Source organism: Pipra filicauda, unplaced genomic scaffold (genome assembly GCF_003945595.2).
Source record: "Pipra filicauda isolate LSUMZ 115617 unplaced genomic scaffold, ASM394559v2 scaffold211_size2331000_pilon, whole genome shotgun sequence".
Classification (NCBI taxonomy): Eukaryota; Metazoa; Chordata; class Aves; order Passeriformes; family Pipridae; genus Pipra; species Pipra filicauda.
The window spans coordinates 2,288,250-2,308,450 of record NW_024104323.1 but is presented as its reverse complement, the minus strand read 5'-3'; the positions used below and the strand labels follow the sequence as shown (position 1 = coordinate 2,308,450).

The 20,201-nt window shown below is 46.6% G+C and overlaps 1 protein-coding gene across 1 annotated transcript; it reads right to left on the bottom strand.

The window, feature by feature from the left end:
- Positions 1–597: 597 nt before the first annotated feature.
- On the bottom strand, positions 598–20,154 carry APPBP2 (amyloid beta precursor protein binding protein 2). Its single transcript, XM_027726904.2, has 13 exons — positions 19,996–20,154; positions 11,288–11,376; positions 10,420–10,571; positions 9,788–9,911; positions 5,211–5,379; positions 4,464–4,553; positions 3,968–4,035; positions 3,777–3,882; positions 3,355–3,479; positions 3,085–3,170; positions 2,533–2,723; positions 1,974–2,139; positions 598–1,199 (listed from the first exon to the last, which is right to left on the bottom strand). The coding sequence occupies exons 1-13, from the start codon at positions 20,134–20,136 to the stop codon at positions 946–948; spliced, it is 1,761 nt and encodes a 586-aa protein (XP_027582705.1). The 5' UTR covers positions 20,137–20,154; the 3' UTR covers positions 598–945.
- Between the last annotated feature and the right edge of the window lie 47 nt (positions 20,155–20,201).

The following is a 20,201-nucleotide window of genomic DNA, read 5'->3' as shown; positions in this document are numbered from 1 at the left end:
CGTGGCTGGTTCTGCCTGTGGCACTGGCAGAGTGTCTGGAGAAGCTCACTAGGTACAGACATGCCATGGCTAAGGAACGGGCACTTCCTAGCTCTGGATCTATGACAGGAATATCATTTGCACTGATCAGACACCTAAATGAAAGATTCCTACTGTCAAAGTGAAAGCAGGGGCAGAAAGATTAAATTAAAGCCACTGGTCCAAAAGCGGTTTCTAGCAGCTGGTCCACTGTGGGTTCTGCTGGTCCTGCTCAGGCTGAGCACTGGTGGTGGCACCAAGGACACCGGGGTGGCTGGGCTGGGGGGTCTGTCCTGCCCCCAGGTGAGCACTGGTCCAGTTCAGGGATCACAAAGCACACGGTGGGGACTCCACTCCGAGCGCCGTTCAGTGTTGCTCCCAAGTGGTTCTCGGTAAGGCAGCAGCCCAGGCCAGGGCATCCTCCCTGTGCTCGCTATTTCCCATCAGCTTTGCTACAAAGATACAGCAGAAAGACCTTTCTCCTACAGCTCCTCAGAGGACAGCTTTTACTCTCTCTCTCTCTCTACATCAGCAGAAAGCTCTTGGTGACACCTTCCATCCATAACAACAATGCAACTCTTTTGAACTCAAACAGTTTTATTTAATGTTTTCTTGCAGACTTTCTGCAAAGGAGCTTCTTTTGGAAGAAGAGAGAAAGAAGGGGGTGGTTTTTTTTTTTGTTTTTTTTTTTTTTTTGGGAATACCAAGTTAAAAATGTGAGCCGAACTAAACATGCCATACACATGCTGAGAGGAATTGAACACACATTCATCCGTATGGGCACTCTTCAGTAGACTGGACCAGTGTTTCAACGCAAATTCCAGCCCCCAGAGAACTACATGGTTTAGATTTCACAGTATGACTTTTCCCCCTGGAACTCGGGGTGGGGGGGAGGAGAAAACCTTAACTGGTTAAGTGACCAAGTTCTTAGCTGCTCTGTCCATCGAGGCTCTGAGACATCAGGAAGGACTGGACCACCTCCTCCGTGGACTGGGGGCTGGTGCTCACGTCCTCCAGGGCATCCGTGACCGAGAACTGCCGGTCCCGCAACCGGTTCCAGTTGGCCAAGATATTGTGGTACTCAAAGACCTTCTCGTAATTGCCAATGGAATTGTACAGTTTAATGAGACCTCTGTAATCATATTCAAGTCCACTGTATCCTTCCCCAAAAAGCTTCTTTCCTAAAGGAATCCAAAAGAAAACTGGATTCAGAGGTGGAACACCCACACGCTGCAATTGCTCAGGTCATTTTTAGCAACAGCTTGAACTTTTTTGTCAGGGCAAATCAAGAGCACAAAACAACACACAGTGTTATCAACAACCTTCCTGGATGATGGTCTGAATTCCATCCACCTCCTGCTCTGAGGGTGCTGGAACTGCTCCTCAGGGACTCTACAATCTCACCTGCACCACAGCTTTACATGTGCAGAATCTACAGCCCTGCACAGGAGACTCACTTTGTGCCCCAGTCACACTCCAAATTCAATTTAAACGGTGAAGTTGTTGTTGTTTTCTACCTTAAAACCATATTTTTTTTCTGTAACACACTGTACATAACTGTATGAAGCATGATTATGCCCCAAACCTGGGCTACAGCATGGCCCAAGGATGCAAGTGATTGGGGATTAAAATTCACTGCAAAGGGTAACAGGCAAGACAAATATTTAATGAGAGGAGTTATTCTGATGGGCACAATCATTGCCCATTTCTTTCAAAATTTGACTACATTCTGCACTCAGGTTCTGGCCACAACTCCAAAATGTATTTAATGGGTCTGCTTTCAATGAATTCTGAAGGAACACTAAAAATAACACGAGTTCAGAATTCAGTCCCCGGGAGAACATTAAAGAAAAAACCCATCTTTACATTGAACACCCATATGAAATAAAGTATTTTGTATCTCATGAAGTTCTTTACTAAAACTTTCAGACACTTAAATGTCCTGTGTCACTCACCAATTGCTATGGATCTCAAATAAAGCTTTTCAGCATTTTCATACTGGTTCATGTCATAGTTGTAGAGGGAGGCGAGATGGCCCACGGAGAGGGCGACTTCATAATCCTCCTGGCCCAGGAGCTGCTCCTTGATCTGAATTGCCTTGATGTGCATTTCCTCTGCTTCCTGGAGGGTCAAAATCACACAGGTCAGTCAGACACCTCTCACCCCACAAACAGAGGAAAAGGTTTAAAGAAACACAACTGTGTTGCTGAACAGTCTGTAGTATTTTAGAAAAGGCAAAAAATAACAAAGCCAAAACCAAAGCAAGTTCTCCAAATTCCTACTGAAGTGGATCATTAAATGCTATCACCAAACCCTCTGTCACCCCCTGAGGGCATCAAGGACCCCCATGGACTGTTTCTGCACAAAGCTTTTGGGATGAATCATAAAGCACAAGTTTTCTAAGCACAAAAGTACCGACTGAGGCTGTGAAATGTGGACACTGGAAACCCTCCCCTGGGACAGATTCTGGATGCCTTGCAGATGAAGTCAGGCCCTTCACACCCCCAGTCTCACCTTGAACTTCCTCATGGACTGGTACAGCCTGCCCAGGTTGCCGTAGTGTTTGGCTGTTTGCACGTTGAACTCCCCAAAGGCTTTTTTGGCCAACTGGAGCGAGGAGAGGTGCAGGTCATGAGCCTCCTGGAGCAGCCTCTGCTCTGTCTCCTTGTTGTGACAGTCTATGGCAATCTCCTCCAGGATGAGTGCTGGGGGCAGAGAGAGGGGCTGGCACTGTGCTGCACACCCAGGGCTCCCTGGGGGCAGCACAGAGCCATCCCTGGACACACCTCGGGACACATCTCACCAGCCTGGGCTGGCACAAACTGGGACCCCCAGGGATCAAGCTCACAACCTATATTTGTATATTCTGTGTTTTTATACCCCTCAAAGCCTTCCAGACAAATTGTAAAGAGTTTTCTTTGTGTTTTACAGGTGTGTTGACAGAGAACAACAAGGATTACAAACACCCAGAGTCACCTCCATTGAAAACAACAACTCAAGTTCCATTGTCTGTAAGAGAACAGGATAAACAAATCCCAAGGAAGGATTTCAAGCGAAGGGAACTACCTTTCACTCTCTTTGAAGAGGCCAAGAGAAGATGGTCCTCTGGGAGAATGTGAGTTATAATGCCAATAGCACGTTCAGCATGGAATCTGAAATCAAGTGGAAATAAAAAAATTCAAGGTACCTCTCTGAGTCAGCAGCTGACACAACATCCCCAACATTACTGCAATCAACATGCGTTAAATCCTAATTGGAAAGCTGGATCATTTAAGAACATTTTTCTCCATTTACAGCAGTAAACGTGCTGCCAGACCCCCAAAGGGCTGCACTCACAGTGCATTGTCGAATTTGCCAGAGCTGTACTGGTGAACATATGAAGAATAAGCCAGGTCTTCGTGGGCTGTGGCTACGTGGATGTTTTTACCTCCAAACACCGACTGCCGGATATCGAGCGCTGTCTGCAAGAGGGGCCAGACAAAAATTCCACAGTTAATACAGAAAAAAAAAATCCCTGGCAAAAAGGGACAAAAACGCACTGCCTCTGAAATTCTCTACACACTTGAGACATTGAATATATAAAGGACACATAAGTCAGGGAAAGAATACAGAAAGAAAAATCCCATAGTTGGCGGTGTTCGGGTTTTTTTTAAAGAACAGCATTGCAGTAAATAAATCAACTATTATCTGTCCCCATGAATTAACTACAACGTTTCAGAGACTGAGAACACCAAGCCAGACACAGTCCTGCTGCCTACCTGATAGATGGCAACAGATTGGCAGATATTGTCTACGTTGAGCAAGTAAAACCCATAGTCTAGTAGCGTGTCAGAGTATTTGGGGTGCTTGGCTCCAAAATGCTCCCTGGAGAAGAAACACACTTCCATTATTACAAATCAAGGCAAGTCAAGCATCATCCTAAAAGGGTCTCTCTTGGAGTGCTGCTCACCTGGCCAGGTACACAGCGTGCTTGATGAGCTGCTCAGCCTTCTTGAACTCCCGCTTCACCACACAGGCCTGAGGGGAAAGGGAGCACGTGAGGAGCTGGGCACCCCCCTCAGCTCCACACACTGCTGCACTCACTGCTGGCTTTATTTCAAAACACCCCTCTGCTTATTAAAGGACTTGGCAGTTATTTAAGGAAAGGATCACAGTATTAATAAACTTATTTTATTCTGCCAGAAATGCCTGTCTGAAGGGTTTGTGCTGTCTAGATCAAAGAGGGAAGAGAGCACCTTTTTATGGCAGCTCACAGCTTAATGTTGTCACGATGGTCATTTGTGCAGCTGAAGCTCAGTTTGAGGAAGGAAAAACCCCAGAAATACATCCCTGCCCAAGGCTCCTGAAATGGAGCTGGTCCCAAGAATTCTGGAGACACAAACTATCCCCACCCGCTCTGGGTTGCAGATCAGGTACAAAAGCAACATGGAAGCTTTTAAATTCACCTTCGAGGCTTGTCGTAGCACATCCACCACCACCTTCACGGGCAGCCCCACCGTGATCTCCTTCATGGCCTCTATGCACCACTTGTAGGCCTGGGGGACACAGAGGGACCAACACAATGAAGCTGGAACTTCACCACAGCAAGAAAAATATTACCTGGCTCTGAAAAGCTGCTCATTTACGTTCCAACATTTCAAATATTCCGTCCAATTGTTTACGTGTAGTGGAACTTGACCTAAAACCCACTTTTAAGTTAATACTGAATGTGTAAGTATTTTATGTTAGCCTAAGCATGTATTATTACAATTGCTTTTTCAGACCAAACTGTATTTATTACGAACATTTATAAAGATGTTTTTATAAAGATTATTTTATAATCTTTAAGTCATCCTCACAATTCCCACTGTGCAGGACAACACCCTGGTCGGTGGACTCGGGAGCCAAAGGAAAACCAGAGTTCACACAGTGGTTCCACTTCAGAGAAAATTTTTAGAAAACAGGTGTAAAGCTTTGTGGTAACAAATACCTTTTTACCCATTAAAAGAAGCTTTTGTAACACTTAGAGAGGACCAACCCATCCCACCAAGGTATCACACATCCCAGCGTCGGTCACGTGGACTAACTCCGAGTGACACACAAACTGGCAGATCCAGGGTTTCTCTGGCAGTGCCACGCACCGGGAGACCAGGGACAGGATGTGGGTGATGCTGCACCCCCAGCAGGGTGCAGGGGCAGCCCCCAGCCCTCACCTCGTCGTAGTGGCTCTTGGCGAAGAGCAGGGCGCAGAGCTCGCCGTAGAGCGCGGCCTTGTTGGCCTGCTGGCCGTGCTTGGCCAGCTTGTCCATGTAGGACTGGGCCAGCTTGAACGTCTCCTCCCCCAGGTGGTATTTACAGTTCCCGTTCCGGACGTGCAGCAACCTGGGGGGACACAGAGGTGAGCTCAGGGAGGCTGGGAATCATTCACACACAGGATCACAGGATCAACCAGCTGGGAAAAACACCTCTGGGATCATCGAGTCCCACCTGTGATCCAACCCTACTTTGGCACCCAGAGCCACATCCAGGCTCTGCTTCAACACCTCCAGGGACAGTGACTCCACCCATTCCAGCGGCTGATCACTCTTTCTGTACAGAACTTCCCAATGTCCAGCCTAAACCCACCCTGGCACAGCTAAGGCTGGGCCCCCTTGTCCTATTCCCTGAGAGCAGGGCCTGACCCCCCCTGCCTCCCCCCTCCTCTCAGGGAGTTGTAGAGAGCAATAAGGTCTCCCCTGAGCCTCCTTTTCTCCAGGCTGAGCCCCCCCAGCTGCTCCTCACAGGACCTGTGCTCCAGTTTGGTGTGGCACCCTCAGAACTGCCCTGGCCGGGGTCAGGAACACACAATTCTGTTCCCAGAGCAGTTCTGAGGCTGCACTTTGGCTCTGGCACAGCAGGAACTGTCACTGTTGGAGACGTAAATGAGTTCACATATTGATGCAGTTTTGCACATCCAGTGCTTGAACCAGCCTGGTGTGGTGGCTTTGTGTTTTATTTTTCATAAAATCTGTTCTCCTCAATCCTGATGAAATGCCATTCCCAAAGCCCTGTCCTGTGCAGCAGGAAATCCCTTCCACCTGCTTCCCAAAGGATGGTAACCTCAGACAGCCACTGAGTACACACAGAGCTCGTTTTCCTGCATCTCTGCACTTTCCCCTCAAACCCTGCCTAGCCCAGGGCTCCAAATGGGCATTTTTGTCTTTTGGGGTTTCCTCACCAAAGATTTAGTCACAGTCATTTGACATGAGATCCAGCAGCACCAGAAGAGAGTATTTTCCTGACCCAATCCACAACAACTCCACCATCCTCTCCCTGCCCTGCCCTCTCCTATCCCACTGCCTTTCCCTCTCCAGGATTAACAGGAGCCTCAGGAAGCAGCCAGTCACACACAGCACTAGTGAAACCTCCTCCTGTTCCTCTAGAGAAGTAACAGCTTCAGCTTCTGGCAACTTAAGTTAAAATAAAAGTAAAGCATTTTTTTCATTAGTGTAGGCTGATGCTTATTTATTTTAATGAGATACATTTGGAATGGGTGCCTTATCATATTCCAAGCCCACGGGGCAGAGGTGGATTCCCAGCCAGGGCAGCTGTTCCTGCTCCATGGCAAATGCCTGCATGGAGTACACATGAAATCGGGGTGAATTAACCTCCCCTGGCCCCCTGGAAATGTGTCATTAGACAGTGAGTAACAGAGACTGAAAAACAGAGGGCAAGGCTTTGGGAATCAGGACATCAGAACCCAGGGAGATGTGAAGCACAAAGTGGTGCTGCACTGCAAACAGGCTGGAACTCAGAGTTAATGGATGGCAAAAGCATTTTATTCCTGCTATGATACCTTAGGATAAAACTCCCAATAAATTGTTAAGGGGGAAGGAATGAACAGTGAAGGTTTTGCTCAATTTTTTTTCTTCTCTAAGCGTGTTTTCTGTTTCCACTTACTCCAAGCAGAGATTTAAGGTGCTGTAGCACAGAAACACAGCTCAGTTCACCCTAAAAACTCAGCCTGTCCCTCAGTTTCCTATCCAATGCATCATCAAACTCAAACACTGACAGGAAAGGAAATAAAGTTCCCTTTTTCCCAAGCAGGGAGTGGAGGCAAGCACATGACAGATGTGCATTTGCTGCACAAAGAGAACATCAAAGAACAGACCTTCAAAAGCCCTGCAAGCAGCTCCACAAACACCAGCCTTCCAGGGGCAAACAGCAACCAGGCTCAGGAACAGGCAGGGAAAAGCAACACCCACAGTTTTCCTTAAATATGGTCTGAGAACTAAACACGATGTGCAAGTGCATTGTGTGCTTGGGCACAGGAACATTGCAGCTACAAGAGACAGGAATTATGAAGAAACTGGAGAGAAATTAAGCAAACAGTTTCCCTAAAGAGGCAAAACCATTCTGCCTGCACCATTCAGCTGGGAGCTGCTCTGCAACATCAAAACCTTGGAGCCCAAATCCCATGTAATGGCATAAGCCAGTGGGGATAGCACTGCAATTTAGATAAGCTCCTGGGAAAGATCCTATCCAGTGTCTGGATGCTTCAGTGATAGTGTCTTAAAACAAAGAAATCTCCCAAAAAACCAAGCTAAACCTAAAAGCCAATCCTCTAGGATAAGCAGAGTTTATGTGATCCAGCTCTGAGTAACAAAAATCCTTTATTAATCCAAAGGAATTCTAGAAGATAAAGACAAGAGGAAGAGAAAAGGCCTCGGGACGTTTATGCTAATGGTTCTGAACCTCCTTTGATGTCTGCAACAACAGCTTTTGGGGACTAACCTCCCCCAGTAAAACCAGTCTCTGGGAGCCAACACAATGTTACACAGCAGCTTAGGAAGTCTGAAACCACCAGAAAAAAAACCAACCCAAGAATCAGCAAAACGTGCAACAATGAAGTGGGGGAACCACATACTCGTGTTATTTATTTGTACCTTGTTGTTTAACACACAATAACGAGAGAAAGCAAACCAAGGGGAGCACCACACACTCAGGAGAGCAGCACACAAGCTCATCAAAACCTCCAGTCTTCCCAGCTTCTCCACATAATTTACTACTGCTGGTAGAAGGAAACGCCAAGTCGTGCTTAAACAGCACAAAACCTCCCATGTTTGTGAATTCCATTCTATTACCAATGCAGTGCATTAATTCAACTCCCAGAGATCAGACTTATTAGCATTTAGAGCAAGAGCTGCCACTTTTTTAAAGGGTCACACTGGATTTGAGTTTTGCTTCCCTAAAACTCCCCCCAACCTCCAGTGCAAAGCCAGTTGTAAGAACAAGATTTCCTGGAGCAGGGATCAGGTGGGAGCCACACAAAGTTTCTCTCTGAAGTCAGAAGGCTGAGTGAAATCACTGCTCTGACCCACAGAAAGGTGTTTGGATTTCACACACTGAGCCCTTCTCCGAGTGCTTTAAACCCTTTCAGTGTGACACAATCCCAAATAAGGGTTGCAGTGGGTTTGGGAGATGCCACAACATCTTCCCATTCCTGCTGCTGCCCAGAGGGACGATGTTCCTCAGGGAACAATGCCTGTCTCTACCAAACCCAGTCAATTCTAACACAGGATGCTTTTTCCCAGCCCAAAATGAAAATCTCCTTTCCACGACTGCTGTCCAACAGAGAGTTTCATTTTTCCCTTTCTTTACCTTCTTTTCTTTTTTTTTTTTCCCTATTCAGAGAAGGCAACAGTTTATTTAAAGCAACTTCCCCAGCTTGCCAAATGGCTTGATACCACCAGGGAACTTTTTTTAGACTAATTAGAAGGCAAAGCACCAAGTACTAACTGTGGTTCTGTATCCATCACTCCTCAGTTCTGGAAGGTGGATACGTGTGCCCAGTCTCCTGGCATCAGTTTATTGCTGGAATGGCAGCCAGCAGAACCAGGCAGAGCAGTGTTGCCATGGCCCTGGGGCTGGCACAGCACATCAGCAGCTCCTGGCAAAGCCTCTTTCCTCTTCGTGTTTGCCCAGCCATAAAGAAGATGCAGAGCTTTTTTTGGAGCAGCTTCCCCAAACAAGTTTTGCTCTATATTCAACACAGCACATGCTTTGTTCTGTTTTGCAGCAGCTAAAAAAGTTCAGTCCTGTCCTAGCTCTGCTCAGCAGCCCCCAGGTAACTCCTGTGATCCCTGGTGTTCCCAACAAACCCCACCTGGCCACTGGCTGCAGTTCATCTCACCTGGACACAGAGGTGGAAGAGCTACCAAAAACTGAAATATGATCTCTATCAACGCAATATCAATCTCCACGGGCCCCTGAGAAACAAGGCAGGTTCAAAACCCAAATGCCTCCTAACAGCAAAAAAAAATCTTTCCCAAATGTTTCCAGCTGTGGCTCAAGGTGCACACAAGAGCTGGAGAGCTGCACATCCAGATCTTTACCTAATCCCTGTGAAGCAAGAGAACTCACTGATCTGAACCAGGAAAGGTAAGTTTTTGCTTTTATTTCTGAATCTGTAGCACTTGAGTTTGGATTTGGCAAATTCTTCTTGCAGCAAACAGAACTTCAGCAGAGTCCAACACTGAACATCCCTTCCTGTGCAACAAGCCTTGAGCAAACAGGGTGCTGGCCCCTCTCACTGCCCAGCCACGCTTCCCAGGAGATATTGGGAAGGGCAGCAAAACAGGGGGGGTTATCCACTGTTCTGTGCTGCCAGCTTACATGGTGAAAACCCAGGGATTAGTGCAGAACAAGCACCTTCTGACCCTCAGCTCTGGCCAGGAGAGTGTTTTGGTGCAGCACAACAGCAGAGGAGCATCTGGAGTGGATTCCCCCCGGGAATGAAGGGGGAGCTCACCTCACACAGCACTCCACGGCACGGAACCAGTGCAGGATCTCATCGTGGAGGGTGCACAGCTGAAGGCAGGACAGGAACACCTTCTCAGCATCACTGTACCAGCCTGCATCCGACAGGAACCCCCCTGGGAAAACAGCAGGGACAGAAATGGGAACCCTTTCGAAGGGATAAAGGCTTTGCTCAAGTCTTGTGAGCCGACTCCTTATTTCACAGACCTGCATCTACAGACAGAAATCCTGTCAAGGTCAAACCCTCCAGCCCTGAACTGAAAAGGATGAAATCTGAGAGTAGAAGGATTCTCCTTCAATTAAAGAATTCTCCTTCAGTTGAGCATGACTTGTTGGTATGACCTAGTTTTCCTACAGTTCTCTGTCAAGAAGAACTTACCAGTAATAAAAACATTTAAATTCCTTACATTAAGCATCACATCTGCAAAGAAATTTTAAGTCTAAACCATTTGAAATAGAAAAGCCTATACACTCTTAGATATTCAAATCCAGTGTATTTTTCTTAAGACACCAGGGAATTTTCTCAAAATCACATCCCAAAACACACAAGTTCTTTAAAAAGATGTCACAGACATTAACATGAAAATAATTAGAAGTTAGATTAAGTGAAGCTTGCACAGTTACCTAAAACAAACCCAATCTGGATTGCTTTTTCTTTGACAGCAGCATCTGACTCTGCAATGTAGGAGCACCTTCTGCTGAAGGAATAGGCCAGGACAGAAGCCACTTTGACCCCATGGTCCATCAAAGCCTGGAAACAGTGATGGAGCAGATGTCTGGAACAAAAGAAAGCAGAACTCGATGCCACATGAAGTTTTTAGAGCACTGGCTCTGGGGTGCCATGAATTCCCATGAGAGAAATCAAGCCCAAGCCTCCCTCAAACCCAAAGCAGATGAGGACCAGCATCCCTGGGGGTCTCCAGGCTAAGGGATCACAGCTGTGGGATGGTCTGACACCAAGGGAGGGGACACAGAGTTCTTCACAAGGACACCCTCCGGTGGAAGGAAAACACAGCCTGCCCAGGCAACATCAAAACTGGGAAACAACGTTTTCAGCCCAAACTGAGGAGGGAGGAAGCCTCAAATCCCCCCTCCCCCAGCAGTCAGCCAGACGAGCAATGATGGCTCCATTAACATCACACACGTGCAGAGTCTGGAGACTCAGAGCTCATTCCAGCTCCCAGGAATCTGATCTGAAACAGTCGAGTTCTGAGTGTAACACCACAAATGCAATATTTAATGACAGGAAAGCTCTTGAAACTGGGGCAATCCTGTCAGCAGGAGAACCCTTCCCTCAGGATTTGCTAAGCCAGCAGGACGTGGGTGCTGTGACTGCCACAGTTCAGGGCCTGCCTGGGCATCCACAAGAAACTGAGGGGGGGTTTGCATCATTTGTTTTTCTTGTTTGCACCTTTTTTTTCCCCCCTCCTTTCTCCCAAGATCGAGAGGTTAAGGGCTGAAATGGGAATTACTGGTTTGTTAAGACACTCACCTTTTATCTAAAGCTCGTAGCACCTTTGCAAAAACTTCTAGTTCACAAAATTCACTACCCAGCTGGCACAGACGGCCCTGTTGGTAAAGCTGAAAAAAACCGTGGAAGTTAATCTTCAAACTTAAGGTTGAGGGTTTTTTCTGGGAAATTTAGCTTAATGGTAAAGAGGACTCATGAGGAAATTGAGACTTTAGAGCATTGAAATCCAGCAGGCTAAAAAAGTAACAATTCCAGAATCACCACAGGGTATCACCACAGGACATAAGTGCAGTGTTTAGCTGAGCACACCAGCTAGGAGAGCTCCAGAGGGGCTTTCAAGGGTTTTTTTTTATCTATAAATGTATTTTCAAGTGTCTGTGTCCTCCTGCATCACCAAAACACTGCCACACATAAGCTACAAACCCAAGAGAAAACCAAGAAACCCCTAAAGTCAGCAAAAAACACAATTAAGAGCTTTGACACATAAGCCAGAGCACAGCAATGCACATACACAATATACAAATAAACCCCAACCCACAAGTTGTGCAAGGGGTGACTCAGCACTCCCCAGCACCAGGCAGGCACGAGCCCTGGCCCCATTAACACCTGAGCTCCCACAGGTAATTGCTCCCTCGGAAAAGGGGAAAACTGGAGCGCAGCTGTTCCTGCAGTTAGTGAAAGCAAGGGCCTGTTTCACACCCAGAGTGATCTGTGCCTGCAGATCAGCACATTTAGCTGTTGAGTTCTTCACAACAAACCATGAGAGATCTGTCCAGGCAGAGCAGGGGGAAGTTGTGCCACATGAGGAAATAAATAACAGGTACAACAATACAAGAGTGACTGGGCAAAGAAGTGTCAGAAAACCCACTGTGAGTGATTAATTCCCATTATCCTGAAGCCCCTGACCCCCAGCTGGGACCTAAGGAAGCACCACTGCACACCTGCCACTGCCACAGGTACCACCAGGGCTCTAATGACAGCACTGATATTCCTCTCAGTCCTAATAAGGGCTTAAAATCCTTCCAGTGAGAAGCATCTTGTGCCTGGTTCACCTTTTTCTCCACAAACACTGATGGATTAGTATTCCAAACACAGCAAGTGAGAACATCTCCAGCCAGAAATTTAGTTTTTAGTCAACTCTTCTTACAAAAGCACATGACACTGACTCCACAGCACGGCAAGTTTGTTATTTTAACAGCAGCACCTACAAAAAATCCTCCAAAAATACTTTGACCTAATAACGTCAATTGCCAGAAATGAACGTTTTCCTTTCAGTTATCTGGTTTTTTCTGGGGGATAATAAATAAAAAGGAAGTCTTTTAAAAAACCAGAGCGAGTTTGCATGCAAAGTTAGTGCTCAGATAAAGCAGGGATGTGTCCCTGCACTTCAAAGGGATCAGAGCTGGATTCTCTCTGGCACTGAGGGAACAGCCAGGGTGGTGTGTTTAAAAGCTACAGTCATGGTTAAATGGTTTCATTTCTTCAGCACAGCTGTCTCGGGGCAAACGCTCTATAAAACCTGAAACATATTTTCTGCAGTAAAATAAAAAAAAAAAGGGGGGTTTAAATTGCCTGGTTTTCCATGCCCAAACTGCAGGGGGACATCCTGTCAATATTTCAACATTTCTGGAGGGAGCCAAGGCACACCCCCAAGGTGTTTTACCTGGATTTAAGGCAATCAAAGCCCCACCACACGTTGCACAACTCCCAAGCACAGTATCATTCCCTCCTCTCACTGAGCAGTGGTAACTAAAAACCCCAGAGACTCCTGGCTCACCAAAAACTAACTGTAGTAAGACTTGTTAAAATTAATATTTATGAGGTTACATAAACACATCTGGGACTGTGCCCACTGTTCCATGTGATTCCTAAACTGCCAAGGAATAAAAGCCCTGGGGGGGTGGGAGGGAAGGGCCCAAACTCCCCTCAGCTTTGACACATCAATTATTTGGGGCACACCTGAAGGCTGGCTCAGGGCCCCGAGGTCCAAGGTGCCAGTTTTCACTGCTCTAAGTAGAGATAAAATCTCCCTGGGACGTTCACACCACCACTCACCCCTTCCCTCGAGGAACTAACCCAGCTCCCAGCCTCTTGGGACTGTTGGAGCTGTTACAGCAAGATTTTCAGACAGGATTTGACATGGAAATAGTGAGTTATACGTCAAACTGTGAAGTAGTTCCAGGAGATTCAGTAACACTCATTTGTTCATTGAGGACTGAAGAAATGGTTCTCTTGTCAAAGCTCCAGAGAGACAGAATTCCTGACCACAGCCTTGCTACATAACCCAAAATACAAAACAAAATAGTGATTCAAGAAAAACATGTCCTGACACGAACAGCGGAGCCTGGGCTTCTGAACAACTGTTCTCTTCTGAACAGAGAAATGCCTTCTAGACACCAACTTCACCTATTTGGAGCCTACCAGGGATTTATTTTTCTCTGACAATGGAAAAATGACTAAAAGGCTGCAATGGGACTCCACCAGCTCACACTGCCACATCAATTCTGGCACTGCAAACAGGTATAAATTTAATATACAGGTATATTATTTACATACCTGCCCAATCCAGCTGTGGGAAATCCACCCTGACCCTCCTACAGGATCTGAGGCTGAATATTGAACTTGTAACACACTCACCTAAACATGCAAAAGCTGCACATCACAGTGGCCCCAATTAAATTAATAACATTAACTTGTTGTTATCTATTATATCATAATTCTATTAAAGTTCTCGTCAGATTTCTCTCCCTGAGTAGATTAAGCTGAAGAAAAAAAAACAAAACAACTTCTAAACGTAACAAAAAATCATTTTAAAACTTATTTTTTAAAGCAGCTGGAGGTTAATTCCAACCAGTTGCACAAGGACCCTCCAGAGGAGGAACTGAACACGCAACTTGAAAAATATGCTCCTGTTGCTCCAGCTTGGAAGAGGACTGAAAAATATGGATGTTTCAGTAAGAATTACAGAGGAAATCCAAGGAGCTCCCCAGCATGTTTTGTAATGCCTAACAACGTAACGTGGAGTATCCTGCCAGGCTGGGGAAGGATTCTGCACTTCACAAACTGCAGGAGTTGGGAAAAAAGTTTGGCTGAAGCCACCATCTTCCTTCCCCACTTGACAAGGAAGGAAAAAGTTTCCTGAGTCGACAGTGCACTGAAGGAATCTGTTGGCAAATGAGTCAGGACAGATGGGGCAGGGGGCACGGCCTTGGAAAACAGCCAGCTGGAAATTTAGGGACATTCAATGCTTTTAAGTGTCAAAACCATCTCCAAACCTCCAGCCAAGCCCTGGTTCTACTGGAGATTGTTTGAGGCATAAAAAAATGCAATTTTTCAACTATTCTTGGAAAACATATTGACAATTACTAGGCCGGTCCTTACAAACCTCCATCAATTAAATAATCAAGAAGAAAACCAACACTGGCTTCAGAGCCAACTTCTGGACACCCCAAACACTCCTCACCTGCTCTCTGTGTCACAGCAGCACAGTCTGTGTTTCACAAGGGACACAAGTCTGAGCCTTCCAGTGACACAGGTGGGAGATTCTCCTCAGCAGTAACTGGGAAAACCCAGTTTGCTTTGGAGTTAAATCAGCCCAAAGGAAATGAAGTGGAAATAGGAATTACTGTTCAGCAGGAGCCAAACACCTCTGTTCATGGTGTGACCTCATTATCTCAATTGTGATGAGTTCTACTGTCTCAGACTCAGCAAGGAGACTGTAAAAAAATGGAGAAGCTACAGGATATTGGGATGAGAAAATATGTCCCATAGGTAGAGCTTCAAAAAAAAAGCAATCTGAGTAATACAAGTTAGAAGGCAAGAACTTTCAAACCAGGAAAGACACAACAAGGAAAGATGGTTCAGCTCAGATCTAAATTTAGACTAGAGAAACAAGGCATGTGTTAATAATTGGAAAAAACTCATGAGGTGCTGATTCTCCTTCAGAGGGAGGGTTTGATTTGCAGCGGTGGCAGAAGGGCAGGTTTGGTTCCAGCAGCACTCAGGGAGGGGAGCAGGGAGGCTGCAGGGGGTGTGCACACCAGAAACCAGCACATGCTTCAGTTCTGACCCCAAACCAGCAGGGTCTGAAATCCCACTGGGGGGTCCCAGCAGGATCCCACAGAAGGAGGCTCTGGGATGCTCTGCCTCCCTCACACACTGAGCTGGGGACCTTGTTTGTGCTGCCCTGGGCAGGGAAGCTCAGCCACACTTCACTTCAGGGGGAGTTTCTCCTCCTCACATGGGACAGTTTCATTCTGATTTACAGAAATGATGATGGTCCCCCCTCAGCAAACCTGATCTCTGAGCTCAATCTGTGCTGCAATGCAGGGAACGGACGTTCTGCTGCTTGCTGGGAACAAGTCAGCAAATTCCTGTTTGCTCACTTTCTTTGGTTCAAAACACACCCAGACGTGATGGAAACCAAATTCATGTCATCCCCAACTGTTCCTGTGGTTAATGATCACATCAGAAAGCATTCCAAGAACACTGGACGCAAATTATTGTCAAGAAAAATTTGTAAAGAACCAAAAACACACAGTCCAGAAAAGACATTCCAAAAGGAAAATAAACATGGGATGAAACTCCTTGTTAACCAACACAAGTCCGAGATGAGCCTGTCAGTGATTAACTGCAACAAATACCTGGGACAGAGAACACTAAAGCACCTGGAGACCCAAAGTAATGAGATAATTACACAAAGCAGAATATAAGGCTGAGGCACAGGAGGAAAGAGCTGAATTCTGTGCAGGGCACCGACTACAGAGTTCAGTATCTGATTTCTGCCAACAAAAACGAGATCCCTTACACGAACACCCTCCCTCAGAGCTCCATCCTCACCCCAACAAACTACAAAATATAGTCATTTGATTTTTTTTTTTGAGGACTTACAGTTTATTCCAGCTGTCACCACTTTTTGATGTAGAATTTTGGCATTTTGCTCATATGCTGGATCTCAGCTAAATGAGATCCAGTATAGTTTTTTCTTTGGCTTCTAAAAACTACACCCCCTCTCCCTCTTTTCCCCCCAGCCCAAAAAAAAAAAAACAAAACCAAGAGGAAATAGAACCTGACTAGTTTAACTAGGAAACAACCCAACCAGGATATACACACACCTGGCAAACACCCAAGGGAAATAAAGTATCATATGTGAGCACATTTTTATTTTGCCCTCCAGAGGCAGGTGTTACTTGTAACAATACTAGTTATTAAGCTCTTCAAAATACAGCTGTGATTAATAAGACATTTAAATATTTTTTTAGCTCAAATGTAGGCTTGGAAATTTCCAGGATATCCTCCCAAGTGTCCTGCTCTGCCTCTAATGGTTGCAAGGAAAAGTCAAACGCTGCTTGAAAAAAAAAAAAAAAAGATATCCAGTGACACCCTGCTGAACCAGGACAGATTTGTTGTTTTACCACAGTCATGATTATTTGATATTCCTTGTTTTGAGCTTTACTCACTGTTTGAGAATGCTCCAGAAAGACAAACGTGCTCAGTGTGAGGGGCCTGCCTGCTCCTGGGACTCTGCAGCAGGACCCATCTCTTACCAAACCCACACCAAGAACATCCCACAGCTACCCCAGGGTCAGGTCTTCACTCAAGTCCCAAAATTTAACAATTCTGGAAGACGTAAAGTTCAAACTAATTGAATTTGTTCAATAAACACAGGCAATATATTGTGACAATAGAGCCAAACACTGGATCAGAGGGAACCCTGGGGAAAAAACCAAGACACTCTGCTGGCACTCTCCTGCCTTTTAAATCCCAGCACAGTGATTGTCTCTGCTGCTGGATCTTGTCTGTGGCTTCTGAATCAACCTGAACACACTGGTAAACCTGTGCCAGCCTGGCAAATAAGTTTGAGTGTTGATATCAATGAATATGATACAAAAAGTTCTGTATGGCCACAGCCAATTAATATCTGTATATCAAAATACAACCTGACTGACACCACCATTTATTTTCTGCAAAAATCAGTGGAACCTTCTCCAGTACCACAACCATGATTAAGAGCTGGACAACAAACCATTACTTCCAAATTATACTCACTCATATGTGAAAGATTGGGGAAAAAATTATTTTTATCTTTTAATGATCACATAAGAGGGATTCTCTGCCTCTTTTAGGGTCTAAATGCAGGTGTATTTGTGCAAATCCTCAATCACACAGCACTTTTCCTCAGCTGTATCTGAAGGATAAGTCCTGTTCCACAGGATGCTAACAACTGACACCACCCCAACACAGCAGCAACACCACCAGGGAGCCAAACAAAGATTTAATAGTCTTCTAGTCTGTCTTACTTTGGGAATTCTACTTCTGGATGGTCAGGATGAATGGCATATGGCTCACCAGGCTGAAATGGCATTAAAATCCACCTGATTTTCCACGTAACTGTATCCAGAACTGAACAGCTACACCACTTGTACTGCTGTCACCAGGCAAAGAGAGACAGCAAGAACCAGTTACCAAGAGTTCTGCAGGTGTACAGAAAATGCAAACACTGTTTCAGGAGATCTGCACCCTGGGCTGGGCTCTGAGGCACTCACTGCAGGCACACACTCTTTAGTGAGGGCTGAGGACATCTCTCAGCATCCCATCCAGGGTTTAGGGACATTTATGGATAAGCTAATTTGAATGTGACTATTAAAGAGGACAGTTATGGAATCACAGCATGGTTTGGGTGGGAAGGGACCCTAAAGCCCATGTCGTTCCAACCCCCTGCCACAGGCAGGGATGTCATTCCCCAGACCAGGTTGCTCCTGGCCTAAAATTGGTTCTCCTCCACAGAAAAGTGGCAGGAGCAGAAGCCCAGCCTGCCCTGGGCAGCCAAGGAACACTCACTGCACGAGGGGCCCAGTTTTCCTGTTCCCTGGGGGCCATCCCAGAGATGCAGACTGGTGAGAGGAATGTTGGTGCACCTCACACATTCCAGGTCACCAAAGACTGTCCTGTTGTAAAACACAGAAGGAACAGAAAAAGCAAGGGGGAATGGCTTCAAACTGACACAGATGAGGTTTAGAGTGGATATTAGGAAAAAATATCTCAGGTAGCAAGGCCCTGGCACAGGTTGTGGCTGCCCCATCCCTGGAAGTGTCCAAGGCCAGGTCGGACAACCTGGGCTAGAGGAAGGTGTTGGGATTGGAACAGGATGAGCTTTAAGGCCTCTGCCAACCCAAACCATTCTGTGACTCTATGAAATTACAGTCACTAACAACAGCAATACTGTCAGTACAACACAAACATTATTCTGGGGACAGGTACTCAGCACATTTATTACCCAACAAGACAACAAACCAACACACACGAGCAGAACAAACAGGTCAGAAGGTCTCTTCAGAACTCAGATGTGCTGCTGGACCTTTTTTCATCATGGAACAACTCCCCACGAACCTGAGTCAATGCAACCACTGAACACTGCCAATAAAAGCACCAGAAATCAGTGATGTATTAAGCTCACCTGCAAGTGAGTTTTTAAACAACACTTGGACATTTCTATCATCAGACAGAGGTTTTGGTTTTATGCTTTTAAAAGCCACAGAGCACCATCCTCTCACCTGAATGAACATGAAGACAGGCAATGCCAAGGAAGTTTATTTGTCAATAGGTCATATCTACTAACAGTTAAAAGTGACCTCCAAAATATTTTTCCATATCTTTAGCCTTTATCTGATTATTACCATGTGTCAATCACATCATTTATCCATGAGCACACCCATGTGTGGTAAAAAGGGGTTTCCATCCTCCTCAACACCCAAGGCAGACAAGTAACAACCAGTACACAGAAAATGTTCATGCCCGTTTCAATGCCACAGAAGCAGCTTCCCTGTGTCCACTGAAGGCATTCCTTATAAATACTATTACTCTCTATGTATATGATGGATATCACTACCTCTGGTTCATAAAAATTCACCTAAAGGATTACTTCACTCAAGAAATCCTCAATTTTTAGAAATTCGCCGGCAGAGGAAAGAAGGGTTATCCCCCATCTTAGGTTTTTGGGGAGGGTTTTACACACGCTGTTTCTCTCCTGATGATGCTCATTTCCAGCAGTTCCTGCACACGGATGAAATGTCTCTTTAGTGGACAATGGAAATTAATGGACCATCTCAGTACACCTTTTACAGCAACTCTCTACATTTCAGGGGCAGCTGAATGAGAAACAGCCCTTTCACCAAGGAATGATTTAATGCTAATAAACTACACCGTCAAACGACTCTCAGTCCTTCTCATCTGGCTCCTACCAGATCATTAATACCAGAGCACGGCAAAGCGCTCCTTCAACCACTGACATCACCATCTCCAATACATTAAAAAAAAATGGGAAAAAAAAAAGGCAAAAAAAAAAAAAAAGGCAAAAAGGAAAAACACATATTCCAACACATCCAGCCTGGCCTCATCCTGCCCCAACCGCTCCCCAACGGCGAGGAGGCCCCTTCCCCCCGGCCCCCAAGGACGGGCCCCGTGCCCGCGTCCCCTCGGGGGCTCCCCCAGCCCCTCACCGCGGCCTCGGGGCGGCTCCCGGGGGCACCCGCAGGGCCCCGGCCCTGCCCGAGCCCCGACCCGCAGCCCAGGCGGCCCCACAGGCCCTCGGTCCCCCCGGCCCGTCCTTCAGGGGCCCCGCGGCCCCTCAGCGCGGCCAGGCCCGGGCCGACCCCCGGGGCCGCTTCTCCTTCCCGCTCCCGCAGGCCCGGCCGGGCCGGGGCCCCGCTCGGCCGCCCCCCCCCCCGTACCTTGTAGTACACGTCGAACTGGATGTTCTCGGGCAGCGAGCGGATGTCGCGGCGCCGCGCCCGCCCGTAGCTGTCGACCACGGCCGAGATGGCCGTGTTGTACAGCGTCTCGGGCACCCACTCCAGCTCCACCGCCGCCATCTTGGCTGTGCGGAGCCGCCTTCCCCTCCCTCCCTCCCTCCGCCTCCCGCCCGCTCCGCCTCGCG